The sequence below is a fragment of the Mesocricetus auratus genome, unplaced genomic scaffold (assembly GCF_017639785.1).
Source record: "Mesocricetus auratus isolate SY011 unplaced genomic scaffold, BCM_Maur_2.0 Super-Scaffold_100021, whole genome shotgun sequence".
Lineage (NCBI taxonomy): Eukaryota > Metazoa > Chordata > Mammalia > Rodentia > Cricetidae > Mesocricetus > Mesocricetus auratus.
Genome location: NW_024429202.1, coordinates 12,735,554 through 12,754,625, shown reverse-complemented (window position 1 = coordinate 12,754,625; position 19,072 = coordinate 12,735,554). Strand labels below are relative to the sequence as shown.

General features: G+C 37.6%; 1 protein-coding gene across 2 annotated transcripts; it reads left to right on the top strand.

The window, feature by feature from the left end:
• The first annotated feature begins 1,955 nt into the window (after nucleotides 1-1,955).
• On the top strand, nucleotides 1,956-8,750 carry LOC121133343. Of its 2 annotated transcripts, none has more exons than XM_040729616.1 (4): nucleotides 1,956-2,180; nucleotides 4,353-4,430; nucleotides 5,972-6,142; nucleotides 8,359-8,750. In XM_040729616.1, the coding sequence occupies exons 1-4, from the start codon at nucleotides 2,163-2,165 to the stop codon at nucleotides 8,731-8,733; spliced, it is 642 nt and encodes a 213-aa protein (XP_040585550.1). In that variant the 5' UTR covers nucleotides 1,956-2,162; the 3' UTR covers nucleotides 8,734-8,750. The 2 variants fall into 2 exon arrangements, with proteins under 2 accessions (XP_040585550.1, XP_040585551.1); XM_040729617.1 differs by lacking the exon at nucleotides 1,956-2,180 and adding an exon at nucleotides 3,348-3,402.
• The last annotated feature ends 10,322 nt before the right edge of the window (nucleotides 8,751-19,072 follow it).

The following is a 19,072-nucleotide window of genomic DNA, read 5'->3' as shown; positions in this document are numbered from 1 at the left end:
TACTTAGTTTTACTTTCAGTAAGTGTGCCGTTTATCGTTACAGCATCATTTGGTACATCAAGTCCTAGTCAATCTATGAGGCCTTGAGTAGTACATCAGCATTTATCCCTGCCATACAAATGGACTTTGGGTGCCCATTCCAAAATGACTGATGCTTTCCCAGCCTGGACTTTTTGGGGAGAACTTAGGCCATGCCCTGAACCAATGATAGACTCTGGAGATCCTCTATGGAGTGGGGATTGGTTGGGGGACTGGAGGGCCTGGTGGTGGTACAGGGGAGGAAAGGAGGGTGAGGGACTGGGATTGACATGTTAAGCAAGATTGTTTCTAATTTAAATTTTTATTTTTTTCTGTATGACTGACTATTTAACAATATGAAAATTTAAATTCCTTCACAGAAGGAATTTTAACAACCAAAATTTTAAATCCATTTGAATTTTCACATGAGATTAACAAGAAATTGCATGGACAAGGTAGAATCTCTACAAAAACAACTGAAAAGATGACTGGAATTTGTGAATCATGATCAGACAGAGAAGCAAAGACAAGCCTATTCTTGTAGATTCCTAGAAACATATGTCCATTTCACTGGGAAGAAAGGATCACTTCAATGAGCTTCTTGGACTCTGAGGAAAAAAACATGCCAATTAAAACATTTTCCGCTCATACCAAATAAGAAGACTTTCCAATCTGTCATCTACTAACCACTCAGTTTTCATACTTTCTCTTATATTCTGTGTTCCTGCATTCCTAGATTTAACATGGAGTCATATTGGTGTGAGAATTTTCAGCTGGGTTACTACATTATCAGGAATATTCTTTAAAAAGATAGCAAATAACACTAAAAGTAAAAATAATGGAAAGATATGGCCTACTTTTTATTATTTCATAAACCTTCATTTTCTAATGTGGCACAAATAATAATTTTCATATGGATAACTTGAGTTTAGATGTGTACAAATTAAACAAACAGTTGTACTAAAACAGAAGTAAAAGCTGAGTTAATTGGTTAACAAAACAAAACCACATAACACTGAAAGTAATGTTGTCAATTCTATACTAATATTAATTGATAAATTCTTTCCTTTAACTGATAAAAATTTAGTATTTTAAATGTATACAAATGTGATCTCTAATTATAAGTTAGTTTCATTATGCAAACCATTATATATACATCTATACAAGAGCATATCAGATAATATTAATATATTCTATTCACAACTATATTTCCTAAATGAGCATTGAATTAGGGTTTGCTTGGTATTTTTTTATTCTATGTGCTTTTGATGTACTGCCTCAGTCAATTACTTCTAAATCTGATAAAACCCTAAAATGATTATGATATTTTGAAATGAACCAATAATGAGATATTTGCTCAGTACAATGAGAGCATTTCATTTATTTTCTGCAAAATATTTTTAATTATCTCTCAGAATATGGCATTAAGGTCAAACTCCCTAAATTGAATTGATGTTTCATTCTTTGTATTCTCCCATGGATATTTCATTTTAGAAGAAGGAGCTGTCAAATCTGAATCATGTGACTATGAACCATCTAATAGCAGCAAGGATAATTCTTTCTTTCAGAAATATTTATTGATAAAGATAACAGAATAGAGACAAGCAATATTCTACTGAATCCTCACCAATCTGAAAAAATAAAATCCATTTAATCAAAACTGTGAGACACACTGAATGTCAAGGAAACATTACAGTAACAAGCAGAACAAGAAATACTAGACTAACACAAACAATGGATAATACAGTTATAATGGAAAAACAAATAATTACCTAAAGTGTTAGGCAAGAAAGGTAGAGAAGAGGGAGAAACTCCTCTTGCCACATCTTGTTTTTAAAAAGCAACAAAGAAAAACCCCTGGAACAAAGCCAATGTAATGGTAAATTACTCAGGGCCACTGTCCAATGTCACTCTCTTAAATATTCTAATAGCAAGCAGCAAAACCCAAGAGAAAATCTGCCATCACACTGCTCTGTTGAGAACAGCAGTAATGTAGCACAACAACATCTGGCACCAAAACTCTGAAGACCCGCCTTCTACCCAATAAAAGTGGAGACCTAGACAACCCCAGAAGCTCAGGAGCCTGCAACAGGTGCTGATCTGACAGTCTCTGGAATACACAATTCAAGCTCAGACTGCGGAGCATGAAAGGAAGTTCCATGGTAAGATGAGAGGGTTTGCATTGTTAAGATTATAGGAGCTAGTGACACATCAGAGCCTCCATCTTTCAAATATACTGGGAAATCTAGGGGCTGCCTAGGACATCAGTTGAGAGTAAAGCAGAGCAACACACCATGCTGAGGAGTGGAAAAATCAGTTTGAATGAATGCACTTCCTTATCTGTCCATGATGAAGAAGAGTGAGGCCACATTTTGCATAAACTTTAGACCCTAAAGTAAGTGTCATAGGGAGCAGAAGCATTACTGGTCACTCTAGAAGATATGGGCACAGAGTGTAAGAAGTTCCAGGGTGACCAGGAATGTTTTCTACATCCTGGACAGTTGGGAGTGGTGTCTATGAGGGCAGACCAAAAGAAAAGGTATTACAAATCTCTGTGGAGACATTTAATCTAAAATATTAGTCATGGATAGCAATGAAATGCAGGCAAAGAGTTTGAAAGAGTGCATGAAGGAGTACATGGGAGGGATTGAAGGGGAATGATATAAAATATAGAGTATACTAGATTCTTGATGATAATGAATCTTCATTGTGATAGAGCAAATTACATACTTTAAAAAATGAAAATATTTTGAGCATCTTGAAAGCACACAAACTGTAAGAAATGAGACAGCACACTTTTAACTTACCATGTAAGCCATTTGTATGAGCTCCAGAAGAAAAATAAGTGCATTCCACACTAGATGTCTTCAGTATCATTTAAAGGATGTAAGACTTGGAGACTCACTGAGAAGAGACATTTTGTGCAAGGAGTAATTAAAATTTAGTGAAACTATTAAGCAACCTATCTAACAAAACATGGAAAGTTGAGTACGGGGAAGAGCAGAGGAGAACAGGATGAGATAAACCATAATAGAGGGAGTCATTATAGATTTGAGGAGAGATCTGGCACTAGTGTGATTTCAAGAGATCTACAAGGATGACATTAACTGACAAACTAAGCAATAGTGGAGAGGCTACCTTAAAAGCCCCTCCCCAATAATGAGATTGAGGACTACTTTATATGCCATCCTAGAGCCTTCATCCAGTGCCTGATGGAAAAGACACCCACAGCTAAACACTGAACTGAACTCCTGGAACCCAGTGACAAAGAGAGAGGAATTATGAGCAAAGGGGTCAAGACCAGGCTGGTGAAACCCACAGAAACAGTTGACCTGAACAAGTGGAACTCATGGAGCCCAGACTGATGGATGAGAGGCCAGCATGGTAATTATCCAGACCCCCTAAATTCGGGTGTCAGTAAGGAGGCCTTGGCAATCTATGGGCCTAAAATAGTAGATCAGTATTTATCCCTGGTATACGAATGCCCATTCCACATTGACAGGTGCTCTCTCATCCTCCACACATTGGGGAGGGCCTTGGCCCTGCCCTGGATGAAATAACAGACTATGGAGATCACCCATAGAGGGCCTGGGGAGCTCCCTGGGGAGCTAAGTGGAGATTGGAAGTGCTGGAGAAGGCAGGGAGGAGGGAAGGCAGAGGGAGCTTGGGTTGACATGTGAAACAAATTTGTTTCTAATTTAAATTTTTAAAAATGAGAAAATTTAAAAAAAATCCCCCCAAACAAGCAACAAATAAATACCTATTTAGACCAAAAAATGGAATGAATGAGCTTAAATAGACCTGATAAGCGATGACTGTGTTCATATTTTCATGGTGAAGAAAAATAGTGAAAATTGATATGACTATAAGCCAAAATTAGCATGACTTTCAATGGCCTTTAGATGACATTTCTGAGATATTTATATATTTATAGCTGTGTAATCACAAGCCTGGCACTTTGTTTCATGTCCAGTACACATGAAAGTTATAAACAGGGAATTGCAAAATCATCTATGGTACAAAGTGAAAAAAAATTGAAAAAACATTGAAACTTTGAGGACAGAGTAATAAAACTGTGCAGCAACAAAGTAGGAAATCTCTAGCCTTTCCAAGTACACATCAGGCATATCAGTCAAGTTATTTAGTTTAGGTATTGTGCCTATTAGAAACAAAATAGGCACTATTAGACTACAGGGAACCCACATGACAATTATTCCCTTAAATTGTTAATGAATTTGTCAGCCATGCTTGCTTTGGCATAATTTCTATCAATGTGTTGTTTAGCTTTATGTCCCACCCACTGCTTAACTAACCTGAACTTTTTTGTTGATTAGTTTTCAGACATGTCTTCTTACCCAGTCATGTTGTTTCTCATTACTCTGCTGCTGTCTTCTATTCTCACTGAGGGAAGGGTAAGTTTAAAAAGTATAATTATCTCAGATCTACCAAACAACTTTGTGAAATGGTACACTGCTTGAGAGTATAGGAATCCAGATGGTCTATTGAGGGTTGCATTTTTACTGGAGTCTTGAAGCACTTAAAAGTGCATTCTCTACCACTGACAGGCATAATACCAACCAGTATAATATGAGAACTGGACTCTTGAAAGGTGAAATGAACTACAAATGCATGGTCCTTATGACATCTAAGATGCGCATCATGAAGCTTAGATTGCAATACATCCACTGTGAAATGCTACACACAGATAGAAGAATCCAGCAGCAACAAAAGGACCTTTTCTCAAAGAAAGTTTAATCTGAGGACAGTCAAAATTATCCTTTAAACTATATAGCGTAAGAAGCTTTCCGCAATCCCAGAAATAAAGCCTCCCTTCTCTTTGTCATTTGAATGCTTACTAATCATTTGATGATGTATCGTTCATATAAGATGAAGTCTGTACGATGCTATAGTTTATATATATATATATATATATATATATATATTTCTCAAATGTTGTTGAAATTTCTGCCCTCCTAATAAAAACTCAACTGATATTCATTAGAAAAAATATCTTTTCAGAAGGATTATATATGTGTGTGTGTGTGTGTGTGTGTATAGCAAGAGCATAATAGGTAGAAAATTACTATTATTTGTTGTATAAGAAAACTCATATTGAGTTTTGATATAAATTCATTTTGATATCAGTTTTAAAATGCAGTAGTTCAGTCTCACAGATGACTAGCATGTGCATTCTTTTTACCAGGATTTGGTAAGTGCATTAAGTATATTTGTTGAACCACTCACTAATGCCTCCTGGTCGAGGAACCATAAAACAGGAGATAGACATACACATAGTAGACAATTACTATACTGTATACTGAGACTCTAAAAACAATCTTTTTTGGTCATGGAGGAATCAATATCTCACCTTGAAATGGCAGCAAATATATATAATGAACTTAAGTTCATTATATACTCTTTCCATATGCTTAAAACATTCTGTTACCCATAGGCCCCCACACTGTTGTAGAAAATCATCTTTAGACCTTGTTCAGACAATTCACAAGCATTGTACTATACCTGCACTTGATCCTCTGATTCATACAAGATAATGTGTCAATTTGAACCAGAGCTAATAGTTCATCAGTTGTTTATCTATCACTAACTTGCACAAATTGAGAAACAGTCACTTCACTAGATCAATTTACTGAACTCAAACAGACTGGAAGAATTTTTTTGTGTTCATACCTGAAACCTGGATGTTGAGCACCCCTGGAGAATGTGCTCCTAATCTGTGAAATAATCCTGGTAGAATACAGTGGGACTCTGGCTCATTCACTGAGTCAAATTCTATATTACTCCCAATATCAAGGGGCTAGTGTTCCTTTGTGGTCTAGAATGAGTCTGAAGCTGATAACCTATCCCCATCTCACTGCATCTTGCCCAAATACAAATAGATAAGTCTTCTGTGTGTTTCTATAACTCTTGCTATAATAAATTTTCTCAATCTCAGGTTGTGACTCAGACTAAGAAAGAGCCCACCATCTCTGCTGATCACATGACAAATGTCAAGCCTGAATTGGACAAGGGGGACAGCCAATATAAAGGAACTAACACAGAGGACTTGCATAGGGTGGTTTCTGCCTCCCATCAAGACGAAAGATCATCTGAAGACCTGGCCAATGTTAGTCAAAACATGTCAGAGCTCTCTAGAGTCTTGACTATCCTGAAAAAATTGTATGTTCACGGGAGCCAAGTGGACCCAGAAAGCTTCTGTAGCAAGGACCATAGACCTGAAGGGACAGAAATTTTCCATCAGAAAGATAATTCCATATGTATATTCATCTACACATTGGCCAAATTCTTGAACTTAGTGAGGATTACTTTGGTTTCCTACTAAATTTAACTAGAAACCTCCTGGTGTCCTACTTGCTGTATCTCTTATTACGCTCTCTTTCAAGTCCTGCATCATATTTAGTTAACCAACACACAAGGAGAGTGGACACTCTAAATGAACACAATAAACTTAGTAAATAAGTCTCTCCTCCTCCCAGTAAAATGCTGAAAATATCCAGAGGCAGCGAAGAATGAGTTCTAAACAAGCTGTGAAGAAGCAGGCAGCTAGTAATTAGCATGACTTAAGAATTAATGGCCTAACCTTTCTTTCTTTAAATGTACATGTTATTTCATGGCAGAAGTCCCAGTAAAATCATCATGGGTCACTCGATTTTCCTCACTGTAGTCTAATCAAATAAGAATGGAAATATCTTAAGCTTCAGACCTTGAACCTTTATAGTTATCAATTATTAGCTCTGAAGGTTTTTTTCCCTTTAAGTTCTTTTTTGATAATTTCATATAAGTATCTAATAGATTTGGATCACACTCACATCTCACTGTCTTCCCAATAACTCACTCTCCTGATTAGTGTTTATTTTTGTCTAGTTGTTAGTCACCCACTGGGTTTGACCTGAACTACACACATGGTCATATGTATAGTGATCCCTTAAGCAAAGGCAATCACCAAGGAGAGATAGTGATTCCCCCTCCTTTAATAGTTCTTAACTGCCAATGCCTTTCTAGAGAGAGCCAAGGTCTCTCTTATCTATGACTGAATATTGACAAGTCCAGTTTTGTCCAGATTCTATTCATGCAATCCTATGTCCCTTTCACCATGTGGAAAAGAAAAGTAAGTCTGAACTGGATGGTCATATTCACTCAAGTCAGTTCGGTTCTTACAAATATCATATAAGGGACTGGTAAGGTACTTGTTCTTGAAGACTGGCCTTTGCAAATAGAACCCTACATTACAAATGGCTGCTCCTACACCACCACCATGTACTCTTGGAGGCCTGATAAAGTTATATTCCCCTAAATCTTCTCTAAGTATACCAACCTTTGTGAGTGTTGGTGAATTCCTCAGAGTATGAATCTCCTTGACAATCTTTTTTTTATGTTTTGAAGTTTTTTTTTATTTCAGTTTTGCATTCCATCCACAGTTCTCCCTCCCAATCGTCCCTCTGTGCCCCTTGACTCCCCTTCCCAGCCCACCTACCATCCACTCCTATCATCAGGTAAGAGCTCCCATGGGTGGTTGACAAAGCCTGGATCATTAAGTTGAGGCAAGACCAAGCCTTTCCCCCTGTATTAAGTTTAAGCATTTCATCTCACCATCTTATAGCATAGAGTCCTCAAAGCAGATGAAAGATCCATAGTCTACTACTGCTTCCTATGGAGCTTTCTGATGGTGGGTCCTTGACATTTGCATTTCTTATTGTCTGTATCTTGTGCCTAATTCTTAGACAGTGATTTGCCATGATGCAATGATGTTTTTAGTTTACTTGAGGTTTTCTACTTAGCAGGGCAGAGTATCCACTACCAACAAAGGTTTATTATACAATAGAAGACACTGGTGTGGAAAATCATCTTTAGACCTTGTTCAGACAATTCAAAATTGTTTACACCTGTACTTGATTCTCACATACATCTACAAGATAATGTGTCAGTTCTAAACAGTGCTAATAAATAGCGTATATATCACTAACTTGCACAAATTGAGAAATGGCCTCTTCACTAGATCAATTTACTGACCTCAAACAGACTGGAAGATTTTTTGTGTGTTAATACCTGAAACCTGGATGTTGAGAATTCCTGGAGAAAGTGCTCCTAATCTGTGAAATAGTCCTGGTAGAATACAGTAGAACTCTGGCTCTTTCACTGAGTCAAATCCTGTATAACTCCCGATGCCAAGGAGCCAGTGTTCTTTTTTGGTCTAGAATGAGTAATGTATTCACCCTCTCTTTCCATTTTACTGCATTTTGCACAAGTACATATGATAGGTATTATGTTTCTTACTGTAAACCTTGTTTTAAAAAAATTTCTCCACCTCAAATTTTGACACAGACTCAGAAAGAAATCATCTTATCTGCTGTTCACCTGACAAATATCAAGGCTGTTTTGGACAAGGTAGACCGCCAAGGGAAAAGAAATAACAGGGGAGCCTTGGAGAGGAAACTCTGGGCCTCCCATCGAGATGAAAGATCATCTGAAGACCTGACCAATTTTAATCAAAACATGTTAGACCTGTCTACAGTCTTCACTGTCCTGAAAAAATTGTGTTCTCACAAACATCAAGTGGAGCCAGTAAACTTCAGTAGCATAGCCTACAGGTCTGAAGGGACTGGAGTTGAGGATCAACAGGAAAATTTCAAAGGCAAATACATCTACGCATTGGATGAATTCTTGGACTTAGTAGCAAGTGTTTTGTTTTCCCATTAAATTTAACTAGAAACCTCCTTGAGTCCTACCTGCTGTGCCTCTTATTAGGCTCTCTTTCAAGTCCTGCATCATATTTAGTTAACCACCAACACCCAAGGAGAATGGAGACTCTAAGTAAACACAATAAACTTAGTGAATAAATCTCTTCTCCTCCCAGTATAACACTAAAAATGTCCAGAGGCAGCAAAGTGTTCTAAACAATCTAAAGAAGAAGCAGGCAGTTAGTAATTAGCATGACTTAAGAACTAGTGGCCTAACATTTCTTTCTTTAAATGTACATGTTACTTCATGATAGGAGTCCCAGTAAAATCATCATGGAACACTCAGTAGTCCTCACTGTAGTCTAATCACATGTGAATGGAAATGCTTTAAACTACAGACCTTGAACCTTTGTGGCTATAAATTGTTAAGTATCATGTTTTTATTTTCTCTTTAAGTTCTTTTTCATGCAAATATCTGAGAGATTTTGATCACATTCACATCTCAAACTCTCTTATTTTCCTCCAACAGCTATAAACTTTCTTCCCAATAACTCACTCTCCCATTTCATTTCTTTTTGTTTAGTTGTTAGTAACCCATTCAGTTTGACCTGGATACACATATGGCCATGTGTATAGTGATCCCAGGAGCAAAGGCAATTGCCAGTGTCTAAGCCACCAAAGATAATGACTTACCCTGCTTCAATGTCTCTCTGCTGCCAATGCCTTCCTAGAAAAGGCAGAGGTCCATGGACACCCTCCCTCATCTGTGACTGAATGTTGACAAGTCCAGCCTTGTTAAGGTTCTCTTCATATAATCCTACGTCCCTTTCTCAATGTGGAAAGGAAAAAAGTACATCTGGATGGTCATAGTCATTCAAGTCAGTTAGGTTTTTACAAAGCTCAGATAAGAAGCTGTTAAAGTACTTACTCCTGAAGAACAGCCATTGCAAATAGGACAGCTTAAACTCCTACATTACAAATGCCTGCTCCTACAACCACCAGGTAGGAGGCCTGGTAGAGTAATATTCCCCTAAATCTTCAGTATACATACAAACCTTGGAGAGTGGTGTGAATTCCTCAGAGAATGGATCTCATTGACAATCTTTTTAAAAACTTTGTTAGTTTATTTTTCAATTTCTTTTTATTTAAATTAGAAACAATCTTGTTTCATATATCAATCCCAGTTCCCTGTCCCTCCCATCCCTCCATGCCACCCACCAACCCCCCATTCCACCACCCATCCACTCCCCAGGTGGAGTGAGGCCTTCCATGGGGGGGATCATCAAAGTCTGTCGCATCATTTGGGGCAGGGCCTGGGTCCTTCACTGTGTATCTAGGCTGAAAGAATACCCCTCCAAGGATAAATGGGCTCTCAAAGTCCATTATTGCACTAGGGATAAATAATGGTTTACTGCCAGAGGCCCCATAGACTTCCCAGGCCTCGTCTCTGAGGGATTCAGTAGCTGTCTAGGGACCACAGATCAGTGGACTCAAAGAAGGAAAGGTGGGGAGGAGAAATCTGACACACACCTCTCCGTGTGGGGGTAGGACCAAGACAGCTTATTTTTTATTTTATCTTGCATTCCATCCAAAGTTCTCCCTTCCACCCCTCCTTGTGTACCACTCCTCTCCTCAAGCCACCCACCATCCACTCCTCCCACCAGATAAGGGCTCCCATGGGGGTTCACAAAACCTGGCCCATTAAGTTGAGGCAAGGCCAAGCCCTTTCCCCTGTATTAAGTTTGAGCACATCATTCCACCATCTTATAGCATAAATTCTTCAAAGCAGAAGAAGAATCCATGTAGTCTGCTATTGCTTCCCAAGGAGTTTCTAATGGTGGACCCTTACCATTTGAATTTGTAATTGTATGTATCTTGTACCCAATTCCTTAGACAGTGATTTGATTTGCTGTGATGTAATGATGCTTATAGTTTACTTGAGGCTTTTCTACTTGGAAGGGTAGAGTATCCACTACCAACTAATGTTTATTATACAGTAGAAGACAGTGAATTCTGATTTAAGCGTATATTTAAATTGCAGATTCAAATGCTTTTAATACTTTTTAAATTTTATTTTCTTGTTTATACATTCTAACCAAAGCTTGCTATCCATGCCTTCTTCCTAACAGCCCCCTGCTTTCCCTCTTCCCATCCATTCCTCCTCAGCTGTTTCTCTTCATACACAAGCAGGTATCCCATTGATATCAGCTAGCCATGATATATCAAGTTGTAGTGAGACCAGGCACCCACATTTTGTCCCTCCAGATCTGAGCCTGTATCTCACCTCTGGAGCTAAATCTATCTTTGCGGTAAGATCAAATCTTTGACCTTTGGCTTGGAAACACCAACACCCATAAAAATGCAGACATTTATACAGCATCCATGTTTATGATGTTGACCTTTGGGCCATTCAATATAGCCTATGAATATTATAAGATATTGCAAATTAAGTAGCGCACATACTCCATGGGCCAGAATCCCACTTTAACCATGGTCCCTAAACATTTGTCCATCAGGACAGGTATTGCCTTCCCTTGCTTCTGTGGCTGCCAAGGTCCTACATTCACCTTCTTTCAACCTGAGGCAAGGTTCAATGCATTGATCTTGTAAAATATGTGAAAACTGATGAAATACAAACAAAATGTAAAATCTTTTGAACTCTGATGTTGGATCCTTATGCCTAACATACATATCAAGCTAAAGTGAAATCATATAGCTCAACACGTTCATAGTGAATGAGAAGCATTTGGGATTTTGCTGTAATGTGTTGGCATATTTCCTTTACATCTCAGAGTACTCACAAATTAAAATGATATGTTTAAATGAATCAAAATAAAAAATAAGAATATTTGTCTCAGTTCAACAAAAGCATTTGTTTTTTTCTTCAAAATACCCTCTAATTTTCTCTCAGACTTTTTCCATGTGTTTTAACTCAATTGAACTGGTGTTTTATTGTGTTATATGTCTTGTGGAACTTTCATATCATGATAATGAACTATCACATCTGAATTATATATAGTGTATTAAGATTCATTAATAATATCAAGGATAAATAGTTCTTTATTTCAATAAATATTTGTTGATATCAGTACAGTGGTAGAATTAAGGCAAGCAGTATTCTACTAATTCTCCACAAAAAGAAAAAAAAAACATGATCCATGTAATCAAACTGTGAAAAGCGCAGAACAGCAAGTGAACCTTGCAGTCAATAAGTAATAAAGGACAAGACGCAGAAATTTGATTAATAGAGTTATAAATGGAAACAAAGGGTAGAAAGAGTCTCGAGTCTACTCTCCCCATCTCTTGTTTTCAAAACAAGAAAAGGGAAATGTCTAGGGGCAAACACAAAAGAGTAGACAATGGACCCAACAAGAGGATGCTAGTAATTACTCAGACTGCTGTCATGTATCAGTCACTCTCTTACATATTCTGATGAGCAAGAGGCAGAACCCAAGAGAAACTGCAATCAAAGCAGTCAGCTGGAAGCAGCAGCCAATGCAGCACAACCATGTGTGGCCTCAAACCTCTAAAAACCACCCTCTACCCAATGAAAGAGGAGACACTGAGAACCAGTGAAGCACAGGAGGGTCTGATCAGAACTCTAAGTCTGTGAAACAAGTGATTCTACTGATGTCTGGGGAGGGTGAAAGCAAGTTCCATGATAAGATAGCAGTATTTACAAGGTTAAGACTACAGTGGCTATTGATACATCAGAGCCTCAGTCTTTGAAACACATGGGGAAACTGAGGGAATGCTGAGAAATCTTGGACAATGAAAATTGATCAGGTGAGGAGGAATCTAGAGCAACACATAATGCCGGTGTCTACAAAACTCAAATTCAGTGCATTTCTTCATCTGCCTGTGATAGAAGAGGGAGGCCACATTTTGCCTTAAGCAAATGCTACAGGGAGCAGAGGCATTCCTTGCTGTTCACTGTTGACTGGTTCACTAACTACAAGAATAAAAGCCATCATTCTGGAGAGTATGGGCAATGGGTGCATGAAGATCATAGGTATCCCAGAATGACTTCTAGACAGGACAGTTACTGGGTGTCTATGAAGGGAGAGTGATGAAAAAGATATTATAGCTCTCTATGGAGACATTTTGACTCAGTCATATATGACAAAGAAAAAGGGAAGTGATTAGAAAGAAATCATTACAGACCATATAGGAGTGTTTGAAAAGAGGAAAGGAGGAAATGATATAGGAAAAGGGTAAAAAACGGCTCTCCTCCATCATTAAACCAGATAACATTTTTAAACAAATTGCATCCTTTAAAAAAAAGTTTGAGGATCTAGAATTTTGAGAATTTTCTATACTATATTCAAATATATAGTATACAAAATGAGAGCCCATAGTCTTAATTTACAAGATAAATCATTTATGTGAGGTCCAAAAAGAAGGTTGGTACATTCCACCCTAAGCCAAATTTAGCAGGATCTAAAGGATATAGGAAGGGACACTGTGTGCAATGAGTAAAGTATGTTAAAACTTGATGAAAATATGAAACAACCCATCTAACCAGGATGCACTGACTGGGCTTAAGTTGACTAGATATTCCTATTGAAGAAAAAGTGCAAATTTTCTCAATTATAAGAAAAAAATAGGCACAATCTCAATTGTTCTTCACAAAAGTGCCACTTTTAAGGTGTTGTATATTTGTGTCTGCACAATAACAGTGCTGGCACCCAGACTCCTGTCCAGTATGGATGAAAGCTATAAGAACAGAAAAGCAAAATAAGAGATAATACACAGTTCTTTTCCACACTTCCCTTGTGAAGACAGTAATAGAAATGTGCAGGAAGAAACTAGGAATTCTCTCCCCTTTGCAAGTACACATAACAGACTCAATCAAGTTCTTTAGTTCCATATTGGCCCAATGAAACTACAGAACAAAGTGCCAATATAGTTTTATACAGATTCTGAGGTATCCCTATGGTCTGTCACTGTTAATGATAACTCCTATATCTGTAAGATGTTTTACACAAAAGTGGCATCTTATTGCTGAGTATCTAACAGGACCGTAGTTCTGCATCTTATGGAGAATTGGTTGAATTCAGATTTGGGTACATCCAGTCATGCATGTTAGAGCATACTACATACAGCAACAGATAGCTACACCAACGAGGAAAGAGAAACAAACAAACAGGAAATCCCAGAGGCTTCTCTGATGTCAGTAAAACTTAGGAGTCATGGAATTAGCTAGGGAAGGTTAACTCCAAAGAAACCCTCCCTCTTCTTCATGTTAGAAACAATATCAGAGATTGTCTTAAGATTTTTGATTAGTGGGCTGACTAAGTGTTGCCTAGTAAAGTCTAGAATGATTTCTGCATGAGAGAGCTTTTCTTAATTTTGTGCAAGCATTTTTAATATCATACCAGGTCCTCATAGGATTATTAGATTAGTTCAAATAGATTAGTTCAAAAGATTTTCAAAATTTATAAAGAACAATTTCATGGAGTTCCTACTAGTATGCAAACCCCTGTGAGGCTCTAAGAACTCAGATTTCCTCTGGGAACTTTATAGTTCCCCTGATTCCAAGTAACACGTCTTGTACCTGTGGCCAATGTTGTCTCATATGTTACAAATAGTATTCTTAGAATCTCAGAAAAATGGAGCTTATAGAGAGGAAGGTAGATCTCTGGGAAAAAGAGATGATTTCCAAAGCAATGAAGGAAAAAAATGAATGCATGGATCATATTGATCTACTAACATCATGATACAGACTGGTTACTTACTGTTTTATTCTGTGTATCTAATATATTAACAGGTGACATCATTGAAGCACTGTATCTAAAATTAAAATAAATCAAGTTCATGGTATGTCTTTAAAAATAAAAGTGGCAGATAATATAAGTAGGAATTTTAATTTAGACTTAACTGGAGTTATTAACATTGGGTATTCCCAACTAGAATAAGTGGATTGGAATTCAGATTACCAAGTTAAACATCTTTCTCTGTCTTAGTAGAAAAAATCCTGTATAGACAGTATAGACATTGACTAATCTTTAGTGACATAGGGTGTCGAGGTAAGCCGACAGCTATACAAAACCCACAAATTATGTAATGACACAATGTCATCTTCACCTGTAGCTTTACCAAAAATTGGAATTAGTTTAATTTTTACCATTTAATAATATGCAGGCTCTTCTCTTCTCTGCCGAGATGCTGAGAAGACACAATGTAGACCCCAAAAGAGTAAGAGGCCCGGACCTTTGCTCTGGTAAGATAAGACCACGTGGAAATACTTAGATCTATAGAAATGGGTTTATAATTAAGAGAGAGCTAGACAATAGAAACCATAGTCTGGCTGCACCCAGACTACAGTGACTATTTTGTTAGGTGACAAACCTGTACCTAGTTTTTCCTGAGTACCAATAGCAGAGATTCCTCAGGAAAATGGGAATCAATCTACCACAAGACCCAGCAATTCCACTCTTAGGCATTTATCCAAAGGAGGCAAATTTATCTCCATCTTAAACACTATTTTCACCGGGCAGTTAGGTTGCACATAAACATTTCACAAAATGGTATATAAATGTGCAGGTTACTGAATGTCTAGGAAATGATTGTAGAGACTGAAAATATGAGAGGTTCTACTCAAGTTGGAGGTAGAGACTCAAGACTTAGTGGTGAGGATTCAGAGATGTTCATTGCATTCACGTCCCTAGCGCAGGATGCTTGTCACTTGGCATTGATCCTGTGGTCATTCAATAAGCCTATTAGTTTGGGTGGGGCTTTTTCTATAATTTCATATATTTTAGGTGTCATTATTGAGATAAATTATTAATTTGTGCCTTATGTGTTTTGTTGCTATTGGTACTCAGGATAAACCAGTGCAGGTTTGTCACCTAACAAAATAGTCACTGTAGTCTTGGTGCAGAGAGAAAGGAGCCTATGAGCAAATTGGCAAAGAATGGGCTGGCAAAACCAGCAGAGACAGCTGATCCGAACAGGGGAGAGCTCTAGGACCCCAGACCGACAGCTGGGAGGCCAGCATGGGACCGATCCAGACCCCCCTGAATGTGAGAGTCAATGAGGAGGCCTGGGCTACCTATGGGGTCCTGAGCAGTGGATTAGTGTTTGTCCCTCGAATACTAACAGACATCGTGTGTCCATAACACAAAGAGGGATGCTCTCCTGTCTGGACTCTTAGGGAAGTGCCTGGACCCTACCCTGAGTGAAATGATAGACTCTAGATATCCCCTATGCGGAAGGAATTGGCAATAGGGTGGGAGGATGGGGGGGATGGTGGGAGTGTGCGGGAGGAGGGGTGGAAGAGAGAACTGGGATTGACATGTAAAACAAGCTATTTAAAATTAAAATAAAAAATAAATGCTAAAAAAAAAAATGGAGATAAAAAGCATCCTGGTTGCCAATGGCCAGCTCACAAGGATAATCAGGCGTACTCATCAGATCAGAGTCAAAGAAACCAACAAAGACTGTGAAGTGACTGGCTATCGTGGACACATAATGATACTCTGCTTCTCAGACAATGTACGTGCACAGAACCCAGGATCACCACATCCCTTCTCAACCTCCATCCTCTGCCACGCCCCATCTGCACAGGAGTCCTAAGCCAAGTATCCCCATTACTCTCCGCCTACACCGCCCAAGCTGCAAAGATGCTGGTGCCCTGGTAACCCGAGATGCGGCAGCACTGACCGCTCAGCGACGGACAGGACCACGACTCTGCCTGCTGACCCAGCTCCAGCCAGCAAGATATATGAATTATGAAATACAAATTATGAAATATGAGTTATGAATTACGAAATGAGTTGAGTTTTGAATTATGAAATGAGTTGGGAATTATGAAATGAGTCATGAATTATGAAATATGAATTATGGAAAATGAATCATGAGATATGCAATATGAATTATTAAATGTGAGCTATGGATTATGAAAAATGAATTATAAGTCATTAAATATTGATTATAAAATATAATGTGAAATGATTATGAAATATGAATTGCGAATTATGAATTATAGATAATGAAATATGAATTATAAGATATGGAATTTGAGTTATTAATTATGCAATATGAAATATGAATTATGGAATGTGAATTATGAGCTATGAAATATGAATTAGAAGCTCTGAAGTATGAGTTAGGAGTTGTGAAATGAGTTATGGGCTATGAATCACAAATTATGACTTATGAACTATGAAATGTGAATCATAAAGTATGAAGTACAAATTATGAGATATGAATTATGGAATGAGATGAGTTATGAATCATGAAAAACAAATGAATTATGAAATATGAGTTATGAATTTGTGGGCTATGAATTATGAGTATGAAATGTGAATTATGACATGAATTGTGGATTGTGAATTATGAAATATGAATTGTGAACTATGAGGTATGAATTGTGAATTATGAATTACGAGGTATGAATTATGAAATTTGAATCATGAATTTTGAAATATGAAATATGGATTTTATATGAATTGTAAAATATGAAATACGAATTATGAGTTCTGAAATATGAGCTATGAACTATGAGTTATGAGATGTGAGCTATGAAATATGAGCTATGAATTATGGAAACTGAATTGAGTCATGAAATGAATTATGAAATATGAATTTGTGCAATATTAATTATAAGTTATGAAATATGAATTATGAAGTATGGATTGTGTTTAAGGTCATTCTCTTCTGCTTCATCTATGTTGGGATGTTCAGGTCTTGCTGGTGTAGAGTCCCTAGACTCTGGTGGTGTCATATTTGTTTTCCTGTTGTTGTGTTCTTATATTGTCGTCTTCCCATCCCTTCTTCCAGTGGGTACAGGTGGGGTATCTTCCTCTCCTGGTGGGTACGGATCCAAGGTTCTCTTCTTGTGGGTGCAAGCAGGTCCAATACTCTGATGGGTCTCACAGTGGGTTCAGGCGGGTCTGAGACATTCCCTCTCCAGGTGGGTGGGAGCTGGATTAGCATAGTAATGTCAGCAGACCCGTGGTTGCTTAGTGAGCCTGGGGCAAGTTCACCTGCCTGCAGTTCCTAGGCCAGAAGATGCCAGAGTGGGCAAGCAGAACTGGCTAGAATTATGAAATATGAATTGTGTTACAGGTTATGAATTATGGATTATGAATTATGAAATATGGATTGTGGATATAAATTATTATGTGTGGATTATGAGTTGTGAAATATGAATAACAAATCATTAGAATTTAGAAGACCTACACTAAGTTGGGCCTCACCTTCTGGTAGCAGCCCAACATAAAAGGACATGGAAGATGGAAAATTTTGATTTTAACCTGCTTGCCCTTGCTCTTGTGCCAGGACAGTCATCTAGGAATGATACTGAGGCATTCTTTTACTGATATTAGAACCTGTTTCTTAGATATTCCCATGTAGACTGAAGATCAACTGAGACACCTAGCCTTGTGGACTGAACAATGACCAGATTTTTTTGGAATTTCTGCCAGGAGACAGCCATTGTTGGAGTAACTAGACTACAATCTATAATCCAATCTAATAAACCTCCTTTTAATAAATATAGATCCATTCTGTCAGTTCCTCTAGAGAACCCTGACTTTCCATGAAGTAAAATTAAAACTTGATTTTGTGAGTACATGGTCAGGACACTAAATAAAAAAATTAAACTGAAGAGGGCATTGACACAAAACAGCTTATGAGACAATTGGTTTCTCAAAGCTACAATGAAGAAACATTCTTTCTGTGGATTTCCATAGACGCTCATGGGTCTGAGGTAAGAATGAATATGCTCAACAATGGCAATGAATCCTCTACATACACAGTAAGAAGCCATTTACTCCAGGAACTTGTTCCAAGTCTTAGTTCAACATCCCCTCAACTTTTACTACTGAACAATTTATTAGGTGTTCTTTAAGGATTTTTCCATGTATATGATAGTCATACATCGGTATTTTTACCTTAAATTTTCGTATTAGAATGACATAATCACAAAGAATGAACTGACAAATATTTCCTTCATTCAGTTTTCCAGAAAAGACTGTACAGTAATTCTAAATACTTTTCTGTATGTTTGGCAGAATTCTGTGGTAATATCATGCAGGCCTGGAAACTTTCTTTTAAAGGTTTTAGGGGTATGCATTCATTTTCCTCAGTGGTGCAGAAAAATTCAGGTATCTACTTCATGTTGAGGACATTGGTAGCTCATGGTATGTCACCATCTATTAAATCAGACCTAGTTTTTGGTTACTTCTGGTAACCTTTCAATATTTGGGATATTTAACATACTTAATCTTATGGAAAATGGGCTGATATAAATGTCATGATCAAACAATCTTAAATGAAATGAACAAAATTATGAATTCTAATTTCTCTAGGACATTTGTTAATCTTAATTGTTTCATCAGATTACTAGACTT